The sequence below is a fragment of the Lynx rufus genome, unplaced genomic scaffold (genome assembly GCF_022079265.1).
Source record: "Lynx rufus isolate CCGP_SWC_20201006 ecotype Redwood Valley unplaced genomic scaffold, mLynRuf1.p SCAF_31, whole genome shotgun sequence".
Taxonomy (NCBI): Eukaryota; Metazoa; Chordata; class Mammalia; order Carnivora; family Felidae; genus Lynx; species Lynx rufus.
The window spans coordinates 3,340,978-3,357,511 of record NW_025814847.1 but is presented as its reverse complement, the minus strand read 5'-3'; the positions used below and the strand labels follow the sequence as shown (position 1 = coordinate 3,357,511).

At 65.2% G+C, this 16,534-nt stretch overlaps 2 protein-coding genes across 7 annotated transcripts in view; one reads left to right on the top strand and one right to left on the bottom strand.

Moving 5' to 3' along the window:
* The first annotated feature begins 1,530 nt into the window (after positions 1-1,530).
* Positions 1,531-12,162, top strand: LRRC71 (leucine rich repeat containing 71). Its single transcript, XM_047092611.1, has 16 exons — positions 1,531-1,690; positions 4,969-5,118; positions 5,403-5,528; positions 5,834-5,909; positions 6,073-6,150; positions 8,093-8,161; positions 8,382-8,541; positions 8,628-8,711; positions 8,791-8,880; positions 9,347-9,499; positions 9,637-9,730; positions 10,104-10,192; positions 11,214-11,255; positions 11,325-11,439; positions 11,827-11,948; positions 12,055-12,162. The coding sequence occupies exons 1-16, from the start codon at positions 1,531-1,533 to the stop codon at positions 12,160-12,162; spliced, it is 1,716 nt and encodes a 571-aa protein (XP_046948567.1).
* A 1,152-nt stretch (positions 12,163-13,314) lies between these two features.
* The window catches only part of ARHGEF11 (Rho guanine nucleotide exchange factor 11), an 87,191-nt gene continuing 83,971 nt past the window's right edge, over positions 13,315-16,534 (bottom strand). For all 6 annotated transcript variants that reach the window (XM_047092812.1, XM_047092817.1, XM_047092813.1 and 3 more), the window contains 4 exons: positions 16,021-16,116; positions 15,044-15,282; positions 14,772-14,961; positions 13,315-14,347 (listed from right to left, as the gene is read on the bottom strand). In XM_047092812.1, coding sequence (XP_046948768.1) covers positions 14,289-14,347; positions 14,772-14,961; positions 15,044-15,282; positions 16,021-16,116 — 584 coding nt within the window. In that variant the 3' untranslated portion in view covers positions 13,315-14,288. The remainder of the gene's footprint in view (positions 14,348-14,771; positions 14,962-15,043; positions 15,283-16,020; positions 16,117-16,534) is intronic.

The window sequence follows — 16,534 nt, the reverse complement described above, 5'->3', positions numbered from 1 at the left end:
CACCTGTTCAACCGGCTGCTCAGAATAGACAGTGGTTAGTTACCTGTGTGTGGACGTCTTCGTGGGTGCCCCATGGCTCTGGGACCAGACTCAGAACTGTCACAGGCCTTAGGGGCTCTGCTGGCCTGGCCTGTCTTCAGCCTCACCTTGAACTGTATTCGCTGTCACTCCGTTCTAGTCACCCTGGGCTCTAGATCCACCTACCAGCCACACTTCTTCCTACCCCGGGGACTTTGCACATCCGGTACTCTTGTCTTCCGCTCACCTGTTAGCTGCTACTTGTCCCTCACATCCGGTCCTCAGGGAAGCGCCTCTCTTGCTCCCCTCTGTTGTGTAGCACTGATTCCAGCTGTGTTCATCCACCGGATACCTGCAGAAGGTCCTCAGGGTACCAGTCCTCCCTGTAATGTGGTGTTTGTGGGATCATTTGATTAATCTCTGCCTCCCCCTCCCCCCCCCCCCCACTGTAGGCTCCCTGGAGGCAGGGATCACGTAATATGCTCAACATCAGTTCCCCTTGGTATACAGTAGGCACTCAATAAATGTTCCCCAAAGGGCGAGCGGCTAAGTGAGCTGAAAGCACCAGTGGTAAGCGCCATTAAGTAGGCAGCCTGCGAACTGAGCTGAGGGGCGGCACATGTGGGTCGCTTCCCGGAAGAGTGGCACGTGCACAGGGCGGCACAGGAGGTCGGCGCCAAGGCTCCCAGGCGGGGAGGTGCTGGCAGTGGCAGGGGGGAGCAGAGCTGGGTGGGCTGCGGAGGCTGGAGGCGGGAAAGCAGCGGGGAGAGGGGAGGCTCACAAGGGCTGTGGAACCGCGGGGGCTAGACGACCTGAGGACTTTGAATCCAGGATTTCTGAGAAGCGAGATCCGCCTCGTGACCTCATGAGCGGACCCACTAGCTGCGCACACTTCCCAGAGGCTAACCACACGGGGGGTCGGGAATAAAACCCAGCGCCACGCCTTTTCCATCAGGAGCCCTCTCCTTACAGGATAGGAGGGCGCACCCCAGAAAGTGGGTCTGCCCCCACCCGACCCTCCCTTCCTAGATTCCGCTGACTGCCGCATCCCGGCTCTCCGGGACGCAACTTCCCGAGTGACTCTGGATGCCCCGCCCACCTCCGTCCCGGCCCCGCCTCTTCCCACCCCCCTCCCGCGCTCAGTCTTTGGCTCCGCCCCCGAGTTCTCCCGCCCGCAGTTGTAACCGTTCCTCCCACCGGCCCCGCCCCCGAGCTCCCCAGCCCGCGGCTGTGAGTGGTCCTCTTGCCGGCTCGGGCCCCGCCCCGCCCCCCTCGCTCTCTCCTTGGCTCCGCCCCCGGGCTCCCCCGCCCGCGGCTGTAACTGTTGCGCCCTCCCGCCGCGCGCGTTGTCTTGGAGAGGGACGCGGAGACCACGCGGCGGCGGGCGCGGCGGGGCGGTGGCAGCGGAATAGAGACCCCGGGTTCAGTCCTCCCCCAGGGCGAGCCCCACAGAGTCCCGTCTCGCCTCCGCGCCGCGTGGGCCGTCCCAGGGCCGCTGCGGACGGCGCCGGCATGTCCGGCGAGGCGAGTACGCCCGGGGCCTCCCCCAGGGCCCCGCGTCCCGGGACCCAGAAGTCGTCCGGCACGGTGACCAAGAAGGGGGATCGCGGGGCCAAGGAGAAGCCGGTCCTTGTCCTGCCGCCGGTGGGCGAGGAGGAGCCCAAGAACCCCGGTAGGCGGGCGGGTGGGCATGGTCGCTGTGCGGGGCGCAGCGCCGGCCTGGAGCGCGCGGCGGGCGAGCCGGGGGTCGCCGTGGGAGCTCCGGTGCTGAGGCTCGCTGTGTTCAGCTGGTGCGTGTAACCAGCTCCTGCGTGGTGACCCTTATTAGGCGTGTGGCCCCGGGCACCCTTCTGTGTAGTGCGGACATGGGACATGTGAGGAACAAGGGAACTGGCGGTGGGAAGGTGTTTTGTAAAGTGCAAATTCCTTTGTTGATCCCACGAGCGTACATTGTGCACCCCTGTGCCCAGCTCTCTGCTCCATCTTGGCCTACAGATCACGGTTCTCGCAGCCCAGCTCTTGAAAGTCAACTTGGCACAGCTTTGAATCGAACTCGATCCTAAAGAACCCACCCTGTGGTTTGGGACGCTGACAAACAGGATAAGGTGTGATAAGATGTATGAGAAGAAGGCCCCGGGGAGGGACACCAGGTGCGGGGAGGGGAACCCACCAGGAGGTGACTTTGAGTTGATTTTTATTTACTCATTCATTCAACAATTACTTTCTGGATGTGGAGATGCACAGGGTCCATTCACACTCTCTGGGGAAAGAAAACCAGAGGAGTCAGCGTGTGGCTCTGTGTGTTGCAAGGGACAGAACCCCAGCCCACATAAATGATCCACAAAGGGGAATTTACTGGAAGTCTTTTTTTTTTTTTTAAGTAGGCTCCACACCCAACGTGGGGCTCAAACTCATGACCCCAAGATCAAGAGATGTGCCCTCTACCAACTGAGCCAGCCGGCACCCCTGTTGGAAGGCTCCTTGATTCAAATCCATCCACTTTGAGAGGGACGGGGCTTGCTGTCCCTGGACTCACGGGAAAACCACTTGGGAAGAGGCTCTGATAGTCAGAACTTGGTCAGGGGCTACCTCCTCGTCAGGGTGGCTGGGGGGTGGGGAGCTGTGAGAGCTGGAGAAAGAGCATTTTCCAGAAGGAGAGACAAGACAATGTAGAATGTTTTACAGGTAGGAACCCGGCTGCATCACCCCCCCCCCACCGCTCTGCATAAACAGTGGAGAGGAAGGGAAGAGTGTGGAGGCAGGGAGGTGAATCCAGGCATTTCGCCAGTCCACACGGGGGACAGTGGTAGTTGGGGTAGAGCAGCGAGGGAGAATGAGTTAGACTTCTTGGAAAAATAGTTCCCAAGTAGAAGCCGTAAGAACCGGTGGAGTCTCGGCTCGGGTGGGAAGTGAAGGGAGAAACGATTCCCAGGTTTCTGGGCTCGGCAGTAGGTGGGCTGAGGTGCCACCCGCGCAGACAGGAAAGCCTGAAGCAAGGGCACGTGGGAGAAGTCCCCCAAGGGGTGCCGTCAGCTGGACACCTGGGTCCGGAGCACCCAAGAGAGGGAAGGCTGGAGCTGGCACTTTGGGAGCTGCTGATGTCCGGGTGTATTTAAGGCCTGGGGAGGAAAGAGGTTCCCCTGGGGCAGCGGGGGGCATGTGCAGAGAAGAGTGGAGCACTTGGAGGCATTGTTGGGGGGGAGCAGCTGGCAGAGAAGCTGACAGGTGGGAGAGAGTGGGGGTGGCGACCGCCCAGGGCAACACGGAGTGGCACTGAGGGCAGTGGTGGGGCAGATGCGGGGCTCAGGGCTCCAGCCGGGTAGAGAGTGATGGCGGCCGCAGGAAGGTTTAGAGATTTAGTGGAAACCCCATCTGGTGGCTTCTGTTTCTCAAGAAGTGCAAGGCAAGGTCAGCCGAGAGCCTGAGGAAGGAGTGTGTGGGAGGGACGGAGCGGGGACAAGCCCCCTTTAGAGCTTCACTGGCCACCAGGTAAAGGCTGCCTGAAGCGCAGGGAGCATTTCCATGTGCCCGCGAAGTTCTGCTGGGCAGCCCGGCCCCAGAGCAGAGGCTCTCAGCCGCCGGCCTTGGACCAGTAGCTTTGGCATCGCCGGTTTGCTGTTAGCTTGTTAGAAATGCAAACTGACAGACTCCACCTGGCCCTCGGAATCAGGGTCTCTGGGGAGGGGGCCCAGGAAACTGTTTTGACCGGCTCTCCTGGCTTGTTCAGGTTTGAGAATCTCTGTTACAGGGAAGGGTGGTGGGAGCAAAGGGAGGAAGGGGTGAGGGGCTCCCCCGGCAGGGGGAACAGCCCGGAAGGCAGGCGGTGTGCAGGAGGCGGCTGTGCAAGGGGGTTCCCTGGGGCCCCGAGCCTCCTCTCAACCGCCTTGTCCCTGGAGCTGATGTGTCTTGTGCCCCTGTCCCCCCCCACCCCCCGCTCCGGTCTCGCTCCTTTGCCACGAGAACCTGTCTCGTCCCCACTTGTTCTGAGCACCTGCTTCCAGACCATCTGGGCCTCCGGGCAGGCTCCCGGGTGGTCAGCTGCACCGGTTCTCCTCCGGCTCAGCTCAGCACAGGCCGGTGGTGGTGCCTCGGGGGCTCCGGCTCCAGGCTGCCGGCACCTGGGAGAGCAGGCTGGTACCGGGCCAACCCTTCGGCCTCCAGACTCTCCCCTGCGCCAGGGACAGCCCTTCCCATCTTCAGGAACCACTTCTTCCTGGGATGCCCGTGGGGAAGTGGGAAAGACCTCGGGTCCCTGAGGACTCCAGGTTGCATAGCCCTCAGGATGGGATGTGGGGAGCGTGGGTCTGAATGAATGGGAGCCTTGAGTGAAGGGATGTTTCTAAAGCACTCAGAACAAACAAGTGCTATAAACACGTTGCTGCGTAAATAAAAGCCCGAGGCTCTGCGGCAGCTCGGTGTCCGTGTGGGGTGGGGGCGGGGTGACAGGTGCTCCTGGCTTCCTTCCCAGGCTCGCGTCGGTCGGGCCTGGGCTTCTTTCCCCGGGTGACCCTGGGCCGTCCCAGCAAACAAGGGGCACGGGAGGAGGCCGGGCTGGGGACACTGTGGGAGGTGGAGCGCCCCCCTGCCGCGGGGCGGGGAGCGCAGCGCAAGCGGCCTTGACCCGTGGGTGGGTGGAGCCCCCAGCGCAGAGGGGAGGCGCCCGGCAGCCCCCTTTCTCCCGGGTCTGGGTTTCCCGCGGTTTGCCCTCAAGTGTCCCCAGCGTGGGTCTTGACCACGCATCTTAGATTAAACACTGGCTGTAAGGATGCCGTTCCGGGAGGGGGGCGCCCAGCCGCCGCGGGGCCCGAAGCCCCGGGCGGCTGAGCCTGGGGACGCGTCGCCGGCGCGGTCCCCGTGGGTCCCCGCGGGCGCCCGCTGCTCTCTGCTGCCCCCCCCCCCCCTCGGCGACGGCGGCGGGCCCGGCCGCCCTCACCTCCCGCCGCCCCGCAGAGGAATACCAGTGCACCGGGGTCCTCGAGACGGATTTCGCCGAGCTCTGCACGCGCTCGGGCTACACGGACTTCCCCAAGGTCGTCACCAGGCCTCGCCCGCACCCGGCCTTCGTTCCCTCCGCCTCGATGTCGGAAAAGCCCGCCCAGGGTGAGTGAGTGCCAGGGGAGCCCCTAGGGGGCCTGCCGGGTGGCCCCCCTTCGCTGGGCGGGTCAAAGGCCGGGGTGGGGGTGGGGCGCAGGGCAGGGGTGCGGCGCGCCGAGGGGAGGCTTCCAAGTGGCGGGTGTGGAGGCGGGCGAGTCTCCCGCCTTCCTCCCCAAACCCTCGGCGACCCTGGCCCGGCCACACCTGGGGGCTACTGCCCTCTGGCCGCCCTGGGCCGGCGCTTCTGTTTCCTCCCTCTTCACCCCGCCCCTTGCACCCCTGCCTTGCAGACGATCAGCGCCTGTCGGCGTCTTGCAGCCTCAACAGCCTGGAGAGCAAATACGTGTTTTTCCGGCCCACGATCCAGGTGGAGCTGGAGCCCGAGGACAAGTGGGTGAAGGAAATCTACATCCGCGGTGAGCCCCGCCCCGGGCCCGCCCCCTCTCGGTGCCCCCCCCCCCCTCCGCGGACCTCCCCTAGTCCTGAGTCCCGACGCTCCCCCACCCCGCGGTGCCCCTCCGGCCCGGGTCCGCCCCCACCCCGCGCTGCCCCGCCCCCTGGACCTGAGCCCCGACGACCCCCGGCCCCGCGGTGCCCCTTCGCCCTCAGTCCGCCTCCCACCTCCCGACGGTGCACCCCCCCCCCCCGCCCCGCAGTCCCCCCCACACCGCGGACCCCCCTGGCCCGGTCCTGAGGCCCCTCCCTCCTCTTGCTGCCACAGGTTGGAGGGTCGAGGAGCGGATCTTGGGCATCTTCTCCAAATGTCTGCCCCCCCTCAGCCAGCTGCAGGCCATAAAGTGAGGGCACGGGGTGGGTGGGCCGGGGCGGGGGATAAAGAGCCGCGGGCAGGGGCGCGGGAGGCCCGGGACGGTGGAAGGGGCGCCCGGGAGACCGTGTGGCTGGAGGGGACGCGGGGAAGGGGGTGAGGCTCCAGCTGGCTTCCGCACCTCCCAAGTCCAGCTTGTGGAAGGTGGGGCTGACGGATAAGACCCTGAGCACCTTCATCGCGCTCCTGCCTCTCTGCGCGCCCACGCTCAGGTCAGAGGCGGGAGGGCAGGTGGGGAGGGCCCCAGGACGGACCTGGCCCGGGGGGCGGGGGGCCGGGAGCAGTTTGGGGAGGAGACTGGCGGTGGCGTCCCTGGGGCGGGAGGGAGGTTTAGAAGCTCCAGTGTGACAAGGAGGGGGTCCCTTTTATGCCACACCAGTGCCTAAAGAGACAGGCCTTTGGGCCCCGACCCCTCTCCTCGCCACCACGACCACCCATGCTCTCCCTGGGGGTTTCCTGCCTGGGGTTGAAGCGGGACTAAGGGCTGGCTCTTCTCCTCCGGCATCGGTGGGGGAGGGAGAGGTTAGGGCAGACACTGCAGGGCCGCGTGGGCACTGTGGCGGTTCGTGGGGCAGGGAGCGGGGGCAGAGAAAGAGTGCCACCCCATTTCATGGCTGCTGGGCGGGGAGACAGGAGGGCTGTCTGGAGGAGGTGGTGCCGAATTGTGGAGGAGGAATGGAGGGGGCAGGGGCCAGGTGGGAGGCGGTGTCGCTACAGGTGTGGGGCCTCGCAGTCCTTCTCGAGGCTTCCCCAGCACCTTTGGTTTATCCTGCTTCACAGAACACACCCTCCGCGTTCTGGGGCTACGGGTCTTCCCCTGGTGGCCGGTGGAACGTTCCTGCAGGGCGGGGTTGGGTCTCCCTCAGCGGAGGAAACGTAATTTGTTTCCATCATGGGAACCGGAAACAGACCTAGGGATTCCTCTTAAGATACGAAAGTGAGTCAGATCGCCGAGGGCGAATAATTGAAAATGAACGTGATGACCTTTAGGTGAAGGAGGAGCCAACCCGAAAGGTAGTGAATCTCCCGTGATAATAAACCGTGGGAGAGAACTTTTAAGTAGAGAAGCTTCTAGCCGTTAGTTCAGTGTTCTGTTCGTGGTGACTTGGAAAAGGGCCTGTGTTCTCCCAGCGCCTGCTGCTGCTGCGGGAGAAGCCAGGCTTGTGGGGGTCGCGAATCAGGTACACACTACGTGTCACGTGGGGGCTTACAGCGACACCAGTTTATTGGTTTCTGGTTTCTGTGAGATAGACCTGGGTGCGGGTGTGGACGAGCTGGGTGCCCCCTGCCCAGGGTGTGTGTGTGTGTGTGTGGTGGGGGGATGGTCGTGGGGGTGGGGGGTGGGGGGTGTGTGGTCCCTCGCGGTGGTGGCGGTGGCCCGGTGGGCCCATAGGAAGCTGGCGGCTGGGGCTGGAGCACCTGCCTCCCAGCTGACCTAGTGGCTGCCTCCGTGGGGCTGCAGTAGGAGGGAGGGCTCTCTGGGCCAGTCTGGCCGTCTGGATGCCCCCCCTGCCCCCCAGGGGATCCCAGAGAGGGCCAGAGAGCTCCAGGGGCCACGGTCCTTTCGTGACCTAGAAGCGACACCTCATTACTTGTGCCATATTCCATTCAGTAGGAAGGGGGTCACTGGGTCCAGCCACACTGGGGGGGGGGAGTGGGGGGACTACACCCGGCATGGGTACCAGGAAGGTGGGATCCCGAAATCCTTTCAGAGGCCACCTCACCACCGGTCACTAGCGCTGGCGAGTGACCCCATTCACATGGCTACACTTACGGATTTTCATGTTTAAAAAAATATTTTAATACTTATTTTGAGAGCGTGTGCCCGTGCACAAGTGGGGGAGGGGCAGAGAGGAGAGACGGAGCCCCAAGCAGGCCGCACCCCATCGACGCAGGGCCTGATGCGGGGCTCCGTCTCCCCAACCGAGAGATCAAGACCTGAGCCGAGATCAAGAGTCTGTCGCTTGACCGAAGACCCCAGAACTTGTGGGTTTTTAGTCGAAAGAACTGTCCGTGTAACTTCCTACACGGGAGGGAGGGCCACCCTTGGGCTGTTTCCAAGCTGCTCCCCAGAGACCCACACGTCCTGTCGGACCCCCTCCCTCCTCTGGCCCCAGTGGTGCCGCCAGGTCCTCAGATCTCCCCCGTCCTCAGGAAGGTGTCTCTGGAGGGCAACCCGCTGCCGGAACAGTCCTATCACAAGCTCGTGGCCGCGGACAGCCCGTGAGACTGCTTTTCCTCCCCCCCTTTCTTAGGGCCCGTCCCCCGGACCAGGTCAGCCCTGGTCCACCCTGTCCTGCCCTCTAACAAACCCCCAGGCACCCTCCGCTCCTGCCCCTCCGCCCTCGGACCGTTGCGCCCTCCTTACGCGCCGAGTTCTCCGCTGGGCTCCCGGGGGCGCGGCCCCACGTCCCCAGCCCGCCTGCTCTCCCTCCGCGCGCAGGATCGCGCACTTGTCTCTGCGGAACAACAACATCGACGACCACGGCGCGCAGCTGCTGGGCCAGGCTCTGTCCACGCTGCGCAGCTGCAACCGGACCCTGGTCTCGCTCAACCTGGCCTTCAACCACATCGGGGACGCGGGTGCCGGCTACATCGCGGACGTACGTGACCAGCGGGGACAGGGAGCGGGGACTGGAGGCGGAGGCGGGACGGCCGGGCCACAGGCTCACACGCGCCCCCGCCCCAGGGCCTCCGGCTGAACCGCGCCCTGCTCTGGCTGTCGTTGGCGCACAACCGCATCCAGGACCAGGGCGCCCTGAAGCTGGCCGAGGTGGGTGCGGCGGCGGGGCAGAGGCTGGGGTCCCCCCCCCCCCCCCCGCCGGTGTCTGACCGCGGGCTGCTCGCCCCAGGTCCTGCGTCCCTTCGAGCTGACGCACACCGAGGTGGTGGAGCGCCGCCGCCTCCTGCTGGAGAAAGGGACGCAGGAGCGCTCACGATCGGTGAGCCCCCGGCGCCCGCGGCCCTGCCCGAAGCGCCCCCCCCCCCCCAGGCCTAGCGGGACTGCGCTCCCTGCGGAGCCTCTCCTGCGGGGCGGGAGAAAGGACTAGATACCAACCCCGAGCAGCCGGCCACAGCCCGGGACCTGGGCGCGTTCCCTAACTGCGGCCTGCGTGCTCGCCTGCCGCCCGGCTGCTCCGCAGCTCTGTCGCGGGGTCGCACGGGACAGTGCGCGCGGTGCACCTGCGAAAGTCGTCTGTTTTCCCTCCCGACGCGAGAGTCTGAGCCCCCAGCCCCGCCCCAGCCTCTCCCACCGCCACCCCCCTCCCCCGCACCCCCAGTTTCGGCTTTTAGGCGGGGAGATGGCGTGGGGGTGCCACGCCGGGCACCGGGCTTCCCTTCACCCCTCCTGGAGGAAGGGGTGCTGGCTGCTTCTCCCATCCCCTCCCCTCCCTTCTGTGAGCACAGCCTTCCTCCTCCCGACCTGGGGACTCCAAAACGGACCGGGAGAAGAACCTGCTGCTGCAGGTCAACAGTGCTGCACTGGCGGAAAAGACAGACAAGACGCAGACGACCAAGACCCCGAAAGGCCTGAGCAAGAAGAAGGAGAAGTCGGGGGGGGTGGGTGTGCTGCCAGCGCTGGGGGAACCGGGCTGGAGGGAGGAAGGCCCGGGAAGGTCCCGCGTGGGCCCCTTCCCAGCCGGGCTCCGTCCTGCCCGGGGAGGCGGGTTCTATCTGCGTCCTTACTGGCTGCCCAGGAGTCGGTGAGGAAGGAGGAGAAGTCAGGGTCAGGGCAGTCGCCCACGCAAGGGACCCCCAAGAAAGAAGACCCCACGAAGTCAGGCAAAGGGAGTAAGTGCTGGTGCCCATTCGAGGCAGCTCTTCCGTGCAGGGGGAGGGCCGGCGGGGGGCTGGACGGGAGGCCTGTCCTCCGCCTCCACGTGCGTTTTCTGGTGATGTCCTTCTGGCCCCATGTGGCCCCGTCCCACCGGGGCCCCTGGCCCACTGCACTCCCCACGTTGTTTACCAAGAGAGGGGACCCCCAAGGCACTGCTCTGAGACGAGGACCGTCGTCCTGGCCAGGGTGGTTCCTCCAGCTGTTTGGCTGCTCCCAACCCTTGGTGTGAGGAGATTCCCCCCCTCCCCCCGGGCCCCATTCTCTCCGGGGCCCCTGGGTGGTCTCCGGAGTGGGCCCTGTGCATTCTGGCTCCCCTGCCCCCTGCAGAGGTCACCATCCCTGAGCAGAAAACAAGCAAGGGGAAAGGGCCCAAGACTGGGAACAAAGAGAAGCGCAGCTTCCTGCTGGAGTCGGAGGTAGGGGAGAGGTGGTGGGCGTGGGGGTGTGGTGGCAGCCTGGCCCCCTGGAGTGCTTGCCCGGCCCCGCCCCAAAGGTCTCTGGTCCCCCCCCCCCCCCACCGTCCCATCCCAACCGGACTCCTTGCGGGGTGGGGGAGAGCTCAGTGCTCCCTCTGTCCGGCTGGAGGAGGCCGCTCCCTCCCAGCCGGACGGCCACGGCCACACTGTCCCGCTGGCCCTGTGCCCCTCTCAGCTCCCCGGGAAGGCAGGGCTCTCGTGGTGCCGCCCCACCCTGTGCTCGGCTCCTTGAGCCCCTTTTTCTTTTGCCGCCCGAGCCTCCCTTTTCCCTTTCAACTTGGGGAGGCTCCCACGTTACTTCGGAACCTTCTGGGCTGACTCCACAGCGCCCGGCAGCCCCAGCCCTCCAGCTGTCCAAGGGTCTGTCTCTATCATCAGACCTCCTGCCCTAGGCAGGGAGGGGCCTCCCCTCTTTTGGGAGTTTTCTCTGGCACCGACACAAGATCCTACCAAGGAGGAAGGTCAGGTAGAGAGGGGCTGGGCTGCCTTCAAACATTGTTTTGTTTTATTATTAAGTAGTCTCTGCCCAACGTGCGGCTCAAGCTCAGGACCCTGAGATCAAGAGTCGCACGCAGGCTCCTCCCCACGGAGTCAGCCGGGCACCCCAGGGGGCTGCCTTTCTGCCCCGGTCCGGTCCGTGGGTTGTCCTGTCTCCAGCGCTGGGCCCTCCTCGCGCTGGCTGGTTGTTAGGAAAGCCCCAACGCCTCAGGCCTCCGCTCTGGCCATTTTCTCTGCCTGGAACACCTTCCGCCCCCTCTTTGCCTGGTAACCGTCACACGCCCCGCAAGCTTCAGCACAGGGGCCACCTGCTCCCGGAGAGGGGGCCGGGGGGCCTCCTCTGTGCTCCGCACACCCCAGCTTCTCCACGGGGCTTGCCCATCCCTTCCCCCCTCCCCTTCTGGCTCCCCCTCACAGTGTTGCTTCTGGAGGGCGTGGGCTTATTGTGTCTTTGTATCCCCAGCACCTAGGACAGAGCCTGGCCTATAGCTGGTCTCCAAAGCATGTATGTTGACTGACTGGTGGCCTGGGGGCTCGCTCCCTCTACTCTGCTGCAACTGGGATTATGCTTTAGCAGCTGGTTGCTGAAGCCACAGAGACGGTCAACCCGCTCCTGGAGCCGGTGGAGCACCGCGACGGGAAGGTTTTCGTGCCTGGGAACAAGGTCCTTTTGCACCTTAACCTCCTCCGTATGTCTGCCGAGCACCCCTGTCCTCCTGCCGTGAGGCCACCGGGGCCCCGTGCTGCCCTGGGGGTGCCCCCCCCCAACCCTACGGGGCAGAACACGGTCCTCCCATGGTTGGCCGTCACGAGGGTGGAGGCCCTCCTGCACAGGGTCTGGGGCGAGAGTAGGTCGGGCCGCGGGCCTGGCAGTTGGAGTGCAGGCGGGAAACCAGGTGGGCGGCGGGAGAACGAGGCAGGAAGGCCGGGGGGGGGGGGGGGGCGGGGAGGTGGGGAAGAGGGAGAAAGGGAGGGTGGGTGTGGGGGGGAGGAGCAGGAAGAGGAGAAGCAGGGGCAGGGGCTGGGTGGGAGGGGCACAGGTGCAGTGGGGCCACCTGGGTCGCTCCCTCTCCCAGGAAACCGCATCACGGAGGTGGGGCTGGAGGGCTTCCTGGCCACCGTGCAGTACCAGGCCCAGTTCTCCAAGTCCAAGAGCCCGTCCAAGGGCCCAGTGGGGCTGCTGCGGCTGTCCCTGGCGGTGAGTCCCCTGGCCCCTAACCCACCTTGTCCCGGGAAGCTTTGTCCTGCCAGAGGACTGACTTGCATCCCTTCTGTCCACCGTCCCCTTCCTTTCCCTCTTCCAGAAAAACTGCTTCTCCCCACAATGTCCTGCGTACGTGACGATCCAGGAGCTGATGCTGCCACGGGCCCCCGTCACCAAGGCCAAGCCCAGGGAGGAGGAGACCACCTAGCCCCTCCCACCTGCCTGCCGGAGCCGGAGCCGGAGCCGCCGCCGGGCTGTCGCAGCATCTCTGGTCCCTGCATGGTGGGCTGGCCTCCCCGGGGGCGATCTCGATCGCTAGCAAACTCCAGTGCTGTATGTTGCCCCTCGAGATTGTCTGAAAACCGTTCCAGAACTACTTGGAACGTTTGGACTCTGAGTCTGTTCATGTCTCGCGGCCAGAAGTGGCCGAAGGGCTTTCCAGTTCTTCCCCGGGCTGAGCTTGGCCCCTCTGCTCCCGGCTTGCTCTCTCCGTGCTGCCCGCAGGATCCCAGGGATTGTAACCCCTTCGCCCAGGCCCAGGGGAAGGGGAGGGCTCCAGGCCCCCACTCCTTCTGCAGCTGGCAGTCGCCCACAGGAGGCAAGGACTCCATAGAGGATGCCGAGTTGGCGGCTGATTGGAAGAGGGCTGTGTCTACATAGTAAAGGCCAAGCCCTCCACCCAAACCCATGGTTTGTGGAGGTGGGTGGTGTGAAACCAGGGATGCCCGCGTGGCAGGAAGCGGGGCTACAGAGGAGCCTCAGAGCTGCCCCCCCCCCCGTCCCCCCATATCTCTACCTTCAGTGCTGCCTCAGGTGAGAGCACCTATGGAACAGATAACCTGTGGGACGCTGCCGGTGCTCGGAGGGGACCGGGCTGGCCTCTCCAGTCCTCCTCACGGCTCCCAGGCCCCGTGTCGTAGGAAGTCCAGTGCCGGCTGCGCCATAAGCCCGTGAGGCCGGCACGGAGGGCGTGCTGGGTCTGGGAGGGAGACCAGGAGACCGAGGGGCAAGAGAAGCCGTCCCTTGGTCCGCCCGTGAAGTCCGAAAGGCAGGAGGTTTGAGGGATGCGGCCTCCAGGGCCCGTGGGAGGGAGCGGGGGCTGAGGGCAGCTAGGACCAGCCAGGCCTGCCGAGGTCCCCCGGCTCTGGGCCCCCTGCCTGTGTGTGCGGTACATTCCGTGGCTTCTTCGGCCATGAGGGCTGCACCCCCAACAGAGGCTGGGGGAGGCCCTGGCCAGAGCTGCGCCTGGGGGCTCGACGCCAGGGGCAGGGGCTGCCTTTTGTTCCCTCCACCCGAGCCTGAGAACCACCCCCTTGTCTTTATCAGGGCAGTTTCAGAAATCACACACACACCACCACGGTTGAAGAATATTTAACTTTTCTTAAAAAAAAAATCTTAACCATGAAAGAAAGAAAGAGTATACATTATTTTAACAGGAAAACAGTCATTTCCATCTCTATATTTTATATATTATATATATTTATATATATATGTATATATACACCTAGCACAGTGTGTATATTTTATTAGGGTGGGGGGTTGGCCCGGCACCAGGGGCCAATGCTGTGGGGCCCCTGGGGACGGTCCTGGGTTAGGTTCAGGGACTCCAGCATTCAAACCCCCACCCCACCTCCTGGGGCCCAGTTTTCAGGGCCGTACCTGATACACTGGTTTTCTACAGGGACAGGGTGGGGACGGGCGGACAGAGGTGGGGTCCGGAATCCCCCTGAAGAGAACCGCAGGAGGGAGCAGCTCTGGCCTGGGCCGCAGAGGCGGGGCTCTCAGGCCAGGTGGGCTGGGACACCTTCCTGCCCGCGGGGGACCGGCGTGCTCAGCTCTGACCCTCCCGGGGCTGGGCTGTTAGGACACAAGCTGCCCTCTGTGACTGCCTCCGGCACCCCAACGACAGAAACCGCTCGGTTATTTACAAAGCAAGATGCACGTATGGTACATACATATTTATAGGAAACCAAAGTGACAAGGAGGGCAGGGGTGCGGGCACCCCACCCCAGCCCCGGGGTCCCGCGAAGAGGGGAGGGGAGGAAGAAAGTGCACGTACACAGAGCCTCCTCCTGCCACCTGCGTGTCTGGGGGGCCGTTTGGGTGCAGCCGGCATGCTCAGGGCGCCAGGCCGTGGACGGGGCTGGGGAGGCGGGAACACACTGAAATTTGACCCAGACCCGAGCGGACCAAGGGACATGCGGGTCTCCTGTGGGGTCTCGGCTAGACCGCCTCTACTGCGGGGCGGAGGTCTGGGGTCCCGCTGCCCTGTGCCCCTGCCTCGGGCCAGTCCCCGGGGGGAGTGGGGACGTGGAGGATGTGGTGTTTGGACAGTTAGAGTCCTGGGCACGAGGCTGCGTGGGCCGTGCACTCTTCCAGGGGTGCGTCGGAGCCTGTGGGGGGGGGGGTGACGGGGAGGGCAGTGAGCGGCCGGCCTCTGGGGTGACCCTCCCTGTTAGGGTTCACCTGCACGGCACCCGAGCTCAAGAGAGTGCGTCCTTTTGCGACGAAAGCGGAGTTTCTCCTGGAGCCTGGGAGTGGCCGCTGCTGCTCCCAAGCCCGTGGGTGGCTATGCGCTGGCCCCACCCCCACCCCGTCTGGTTCGAGGGGGGAGACCCATCCTCTCTGATCCAAGGAAATGGAGTTCGATACTAAGTTTTCCACTTTTAGGGGACCTTCTGTGAGGGTTCCCTGGAAAGATCCCTTTCTGAAGCTGAGGGTGTGAATTACTCGTGCTCGGGTGGGGGTGATGAGACCTTCACAGAGCCCTCCTCCCCCTCCCCTGCGTGGGCACCCAGAGGGCAGCGCCACACTCACCGTCCTCAGAGCACGACCCTGGCTGGTGCCTGCCCCTGGAGTCTGAGGCCAGGGGCTCCTTGACTGGAGGGGACAGGGAGCTGTCTGTCCATCTGGCCGCCTCTGCGTGGAAACTGCCCACGGGTGTGGTGCCACCAGACGAGTCTCCCCCGAGGGACCTGAGCAGCTCTCTGTGGGCGTGCTCCATGTCCTGGAAGACAGCAGGGCAATGTGTGACCCGGGTCCCTTGCGTCAGGGCCCTGGGGGTGACGGGTCTGGGGACCTGCCCTCACCTTGAGCCTGTGGAGCTTGATGGTGAGCTGCTCGATGGTGTGGAAGATGCTGCTCGCGTCCCTGAGGGCCAGGCCGGGCGGGGAGTGGCTGGGGCGCCTGCGGCCGCCCTGGCACCGGGGCCGAGGCTCCGTCTGCCAGTCAGGGAGGCTGTCGGGCTGGGCGGGGCTTGTGGGTGCCCCCGAGGGGTCGGTGCTTGAGTCTGGGGGTCCCGCTGGCATGCTGACGTAAAAACAGTTCCCTGTCCCCACGGCGAGACGGGGAGGTTAGGATGCTGGTCCAGAGGACGCAGAGACCAACCCCGTCGCCCTGGGTGCTTGCTCCCCACGTGGACTGGCGCGGCCAGGGGCCAGGGCTGCCGTGCCGTGGGTGAGCGCGGCGTAGGCGGCTCACGCTGCCCACCAGCCCTGTAAAGGCCCCCTCCTCCAGAAAGCCTTCTAGGTGGCACTTTGGCCAAGCTTGGCCCATGCCGAGGGAGGGTGCCCAGCAGTGGAGGTTAGGGAAGGCCTCCCCGTCCCTGAAGGGGGGTGAGGAGGCAGGGCCGGCCGCAGGCACTCGGGAAAAGGAGCGGAGGGAGGCTCCGTCACATCTCCCGTCACATCTCCCCATCGCAAGCTCTAGATGAACTCTGACACAGCCCCTGCGCCCATCTGCAGGGTCCTAGAGACCCCTCAGCTCTAGGAGGGACTCAGACACCACTGGAGCGGGGAGGAGGGGAGACACCAAGGGGCCTGGGAGGCCACGTGAGCCTCTTTCCACAGTGACACTGCAGTGTGGCTCAGGATGTCAGGCCAAGGACGCAGGGCTCCGGGCACCAGGCTGCGTGTGCTCCCCACCATATTCGGCACCGGCTCGCCGAGCCCAGTCCCAGAGGCCCAGGCCTGATGGGGGAGGGAGGACGCAGTGGCAGGGGTGCCCTGCGGCAGGGGGTCCGCTCCCGGAGCCCGGCTCTGCCCCGCAGGCCCCACAAGGTCATTACCCGCAGCCTCGGCTCCGCCTTCTGCTTCGGCTGGCTCAGGCCCCGACTGGCCACTCTCGGGTAGCGCGGGGACAGCTGTGGCACCCGCCACCTCGGCTGGACCAGCACCACCACCAGGGAGAGCCGACACCAGGAGAGAAGGAAAGAGGAGGCGGCGGAAGACAGCAGGAGAGGAGAAGAAAAGGGGGAACACCGTGAACGCAGACGCCCGGGGGCCGCGGAGAAGCCGTCCACCAGTTCACCGAAGCATAGAGCAGGAAGGGCAGCCCCCGGAAACCCAGGAGAGAGGGCGGGCCTCGGGCAGACGGGAGGCGGAGCTGAGCGCCGGGAGGACAGGACCCCGCAGCCCTGTGAACATCGTTCCTGCTGCCCTCCTCAGACCACGTCCCGTCCCCTCCCTCCTCCCTCCTCCCTCGGGCCTGCAGCTCTGCCCGAACCCGTCCCCAGCCCCTGTCCTGGCCGGTCTGGGCTTTCTTGCTCGACCCCGCCCACGGGGCCGCAACTTGGGGCGCTC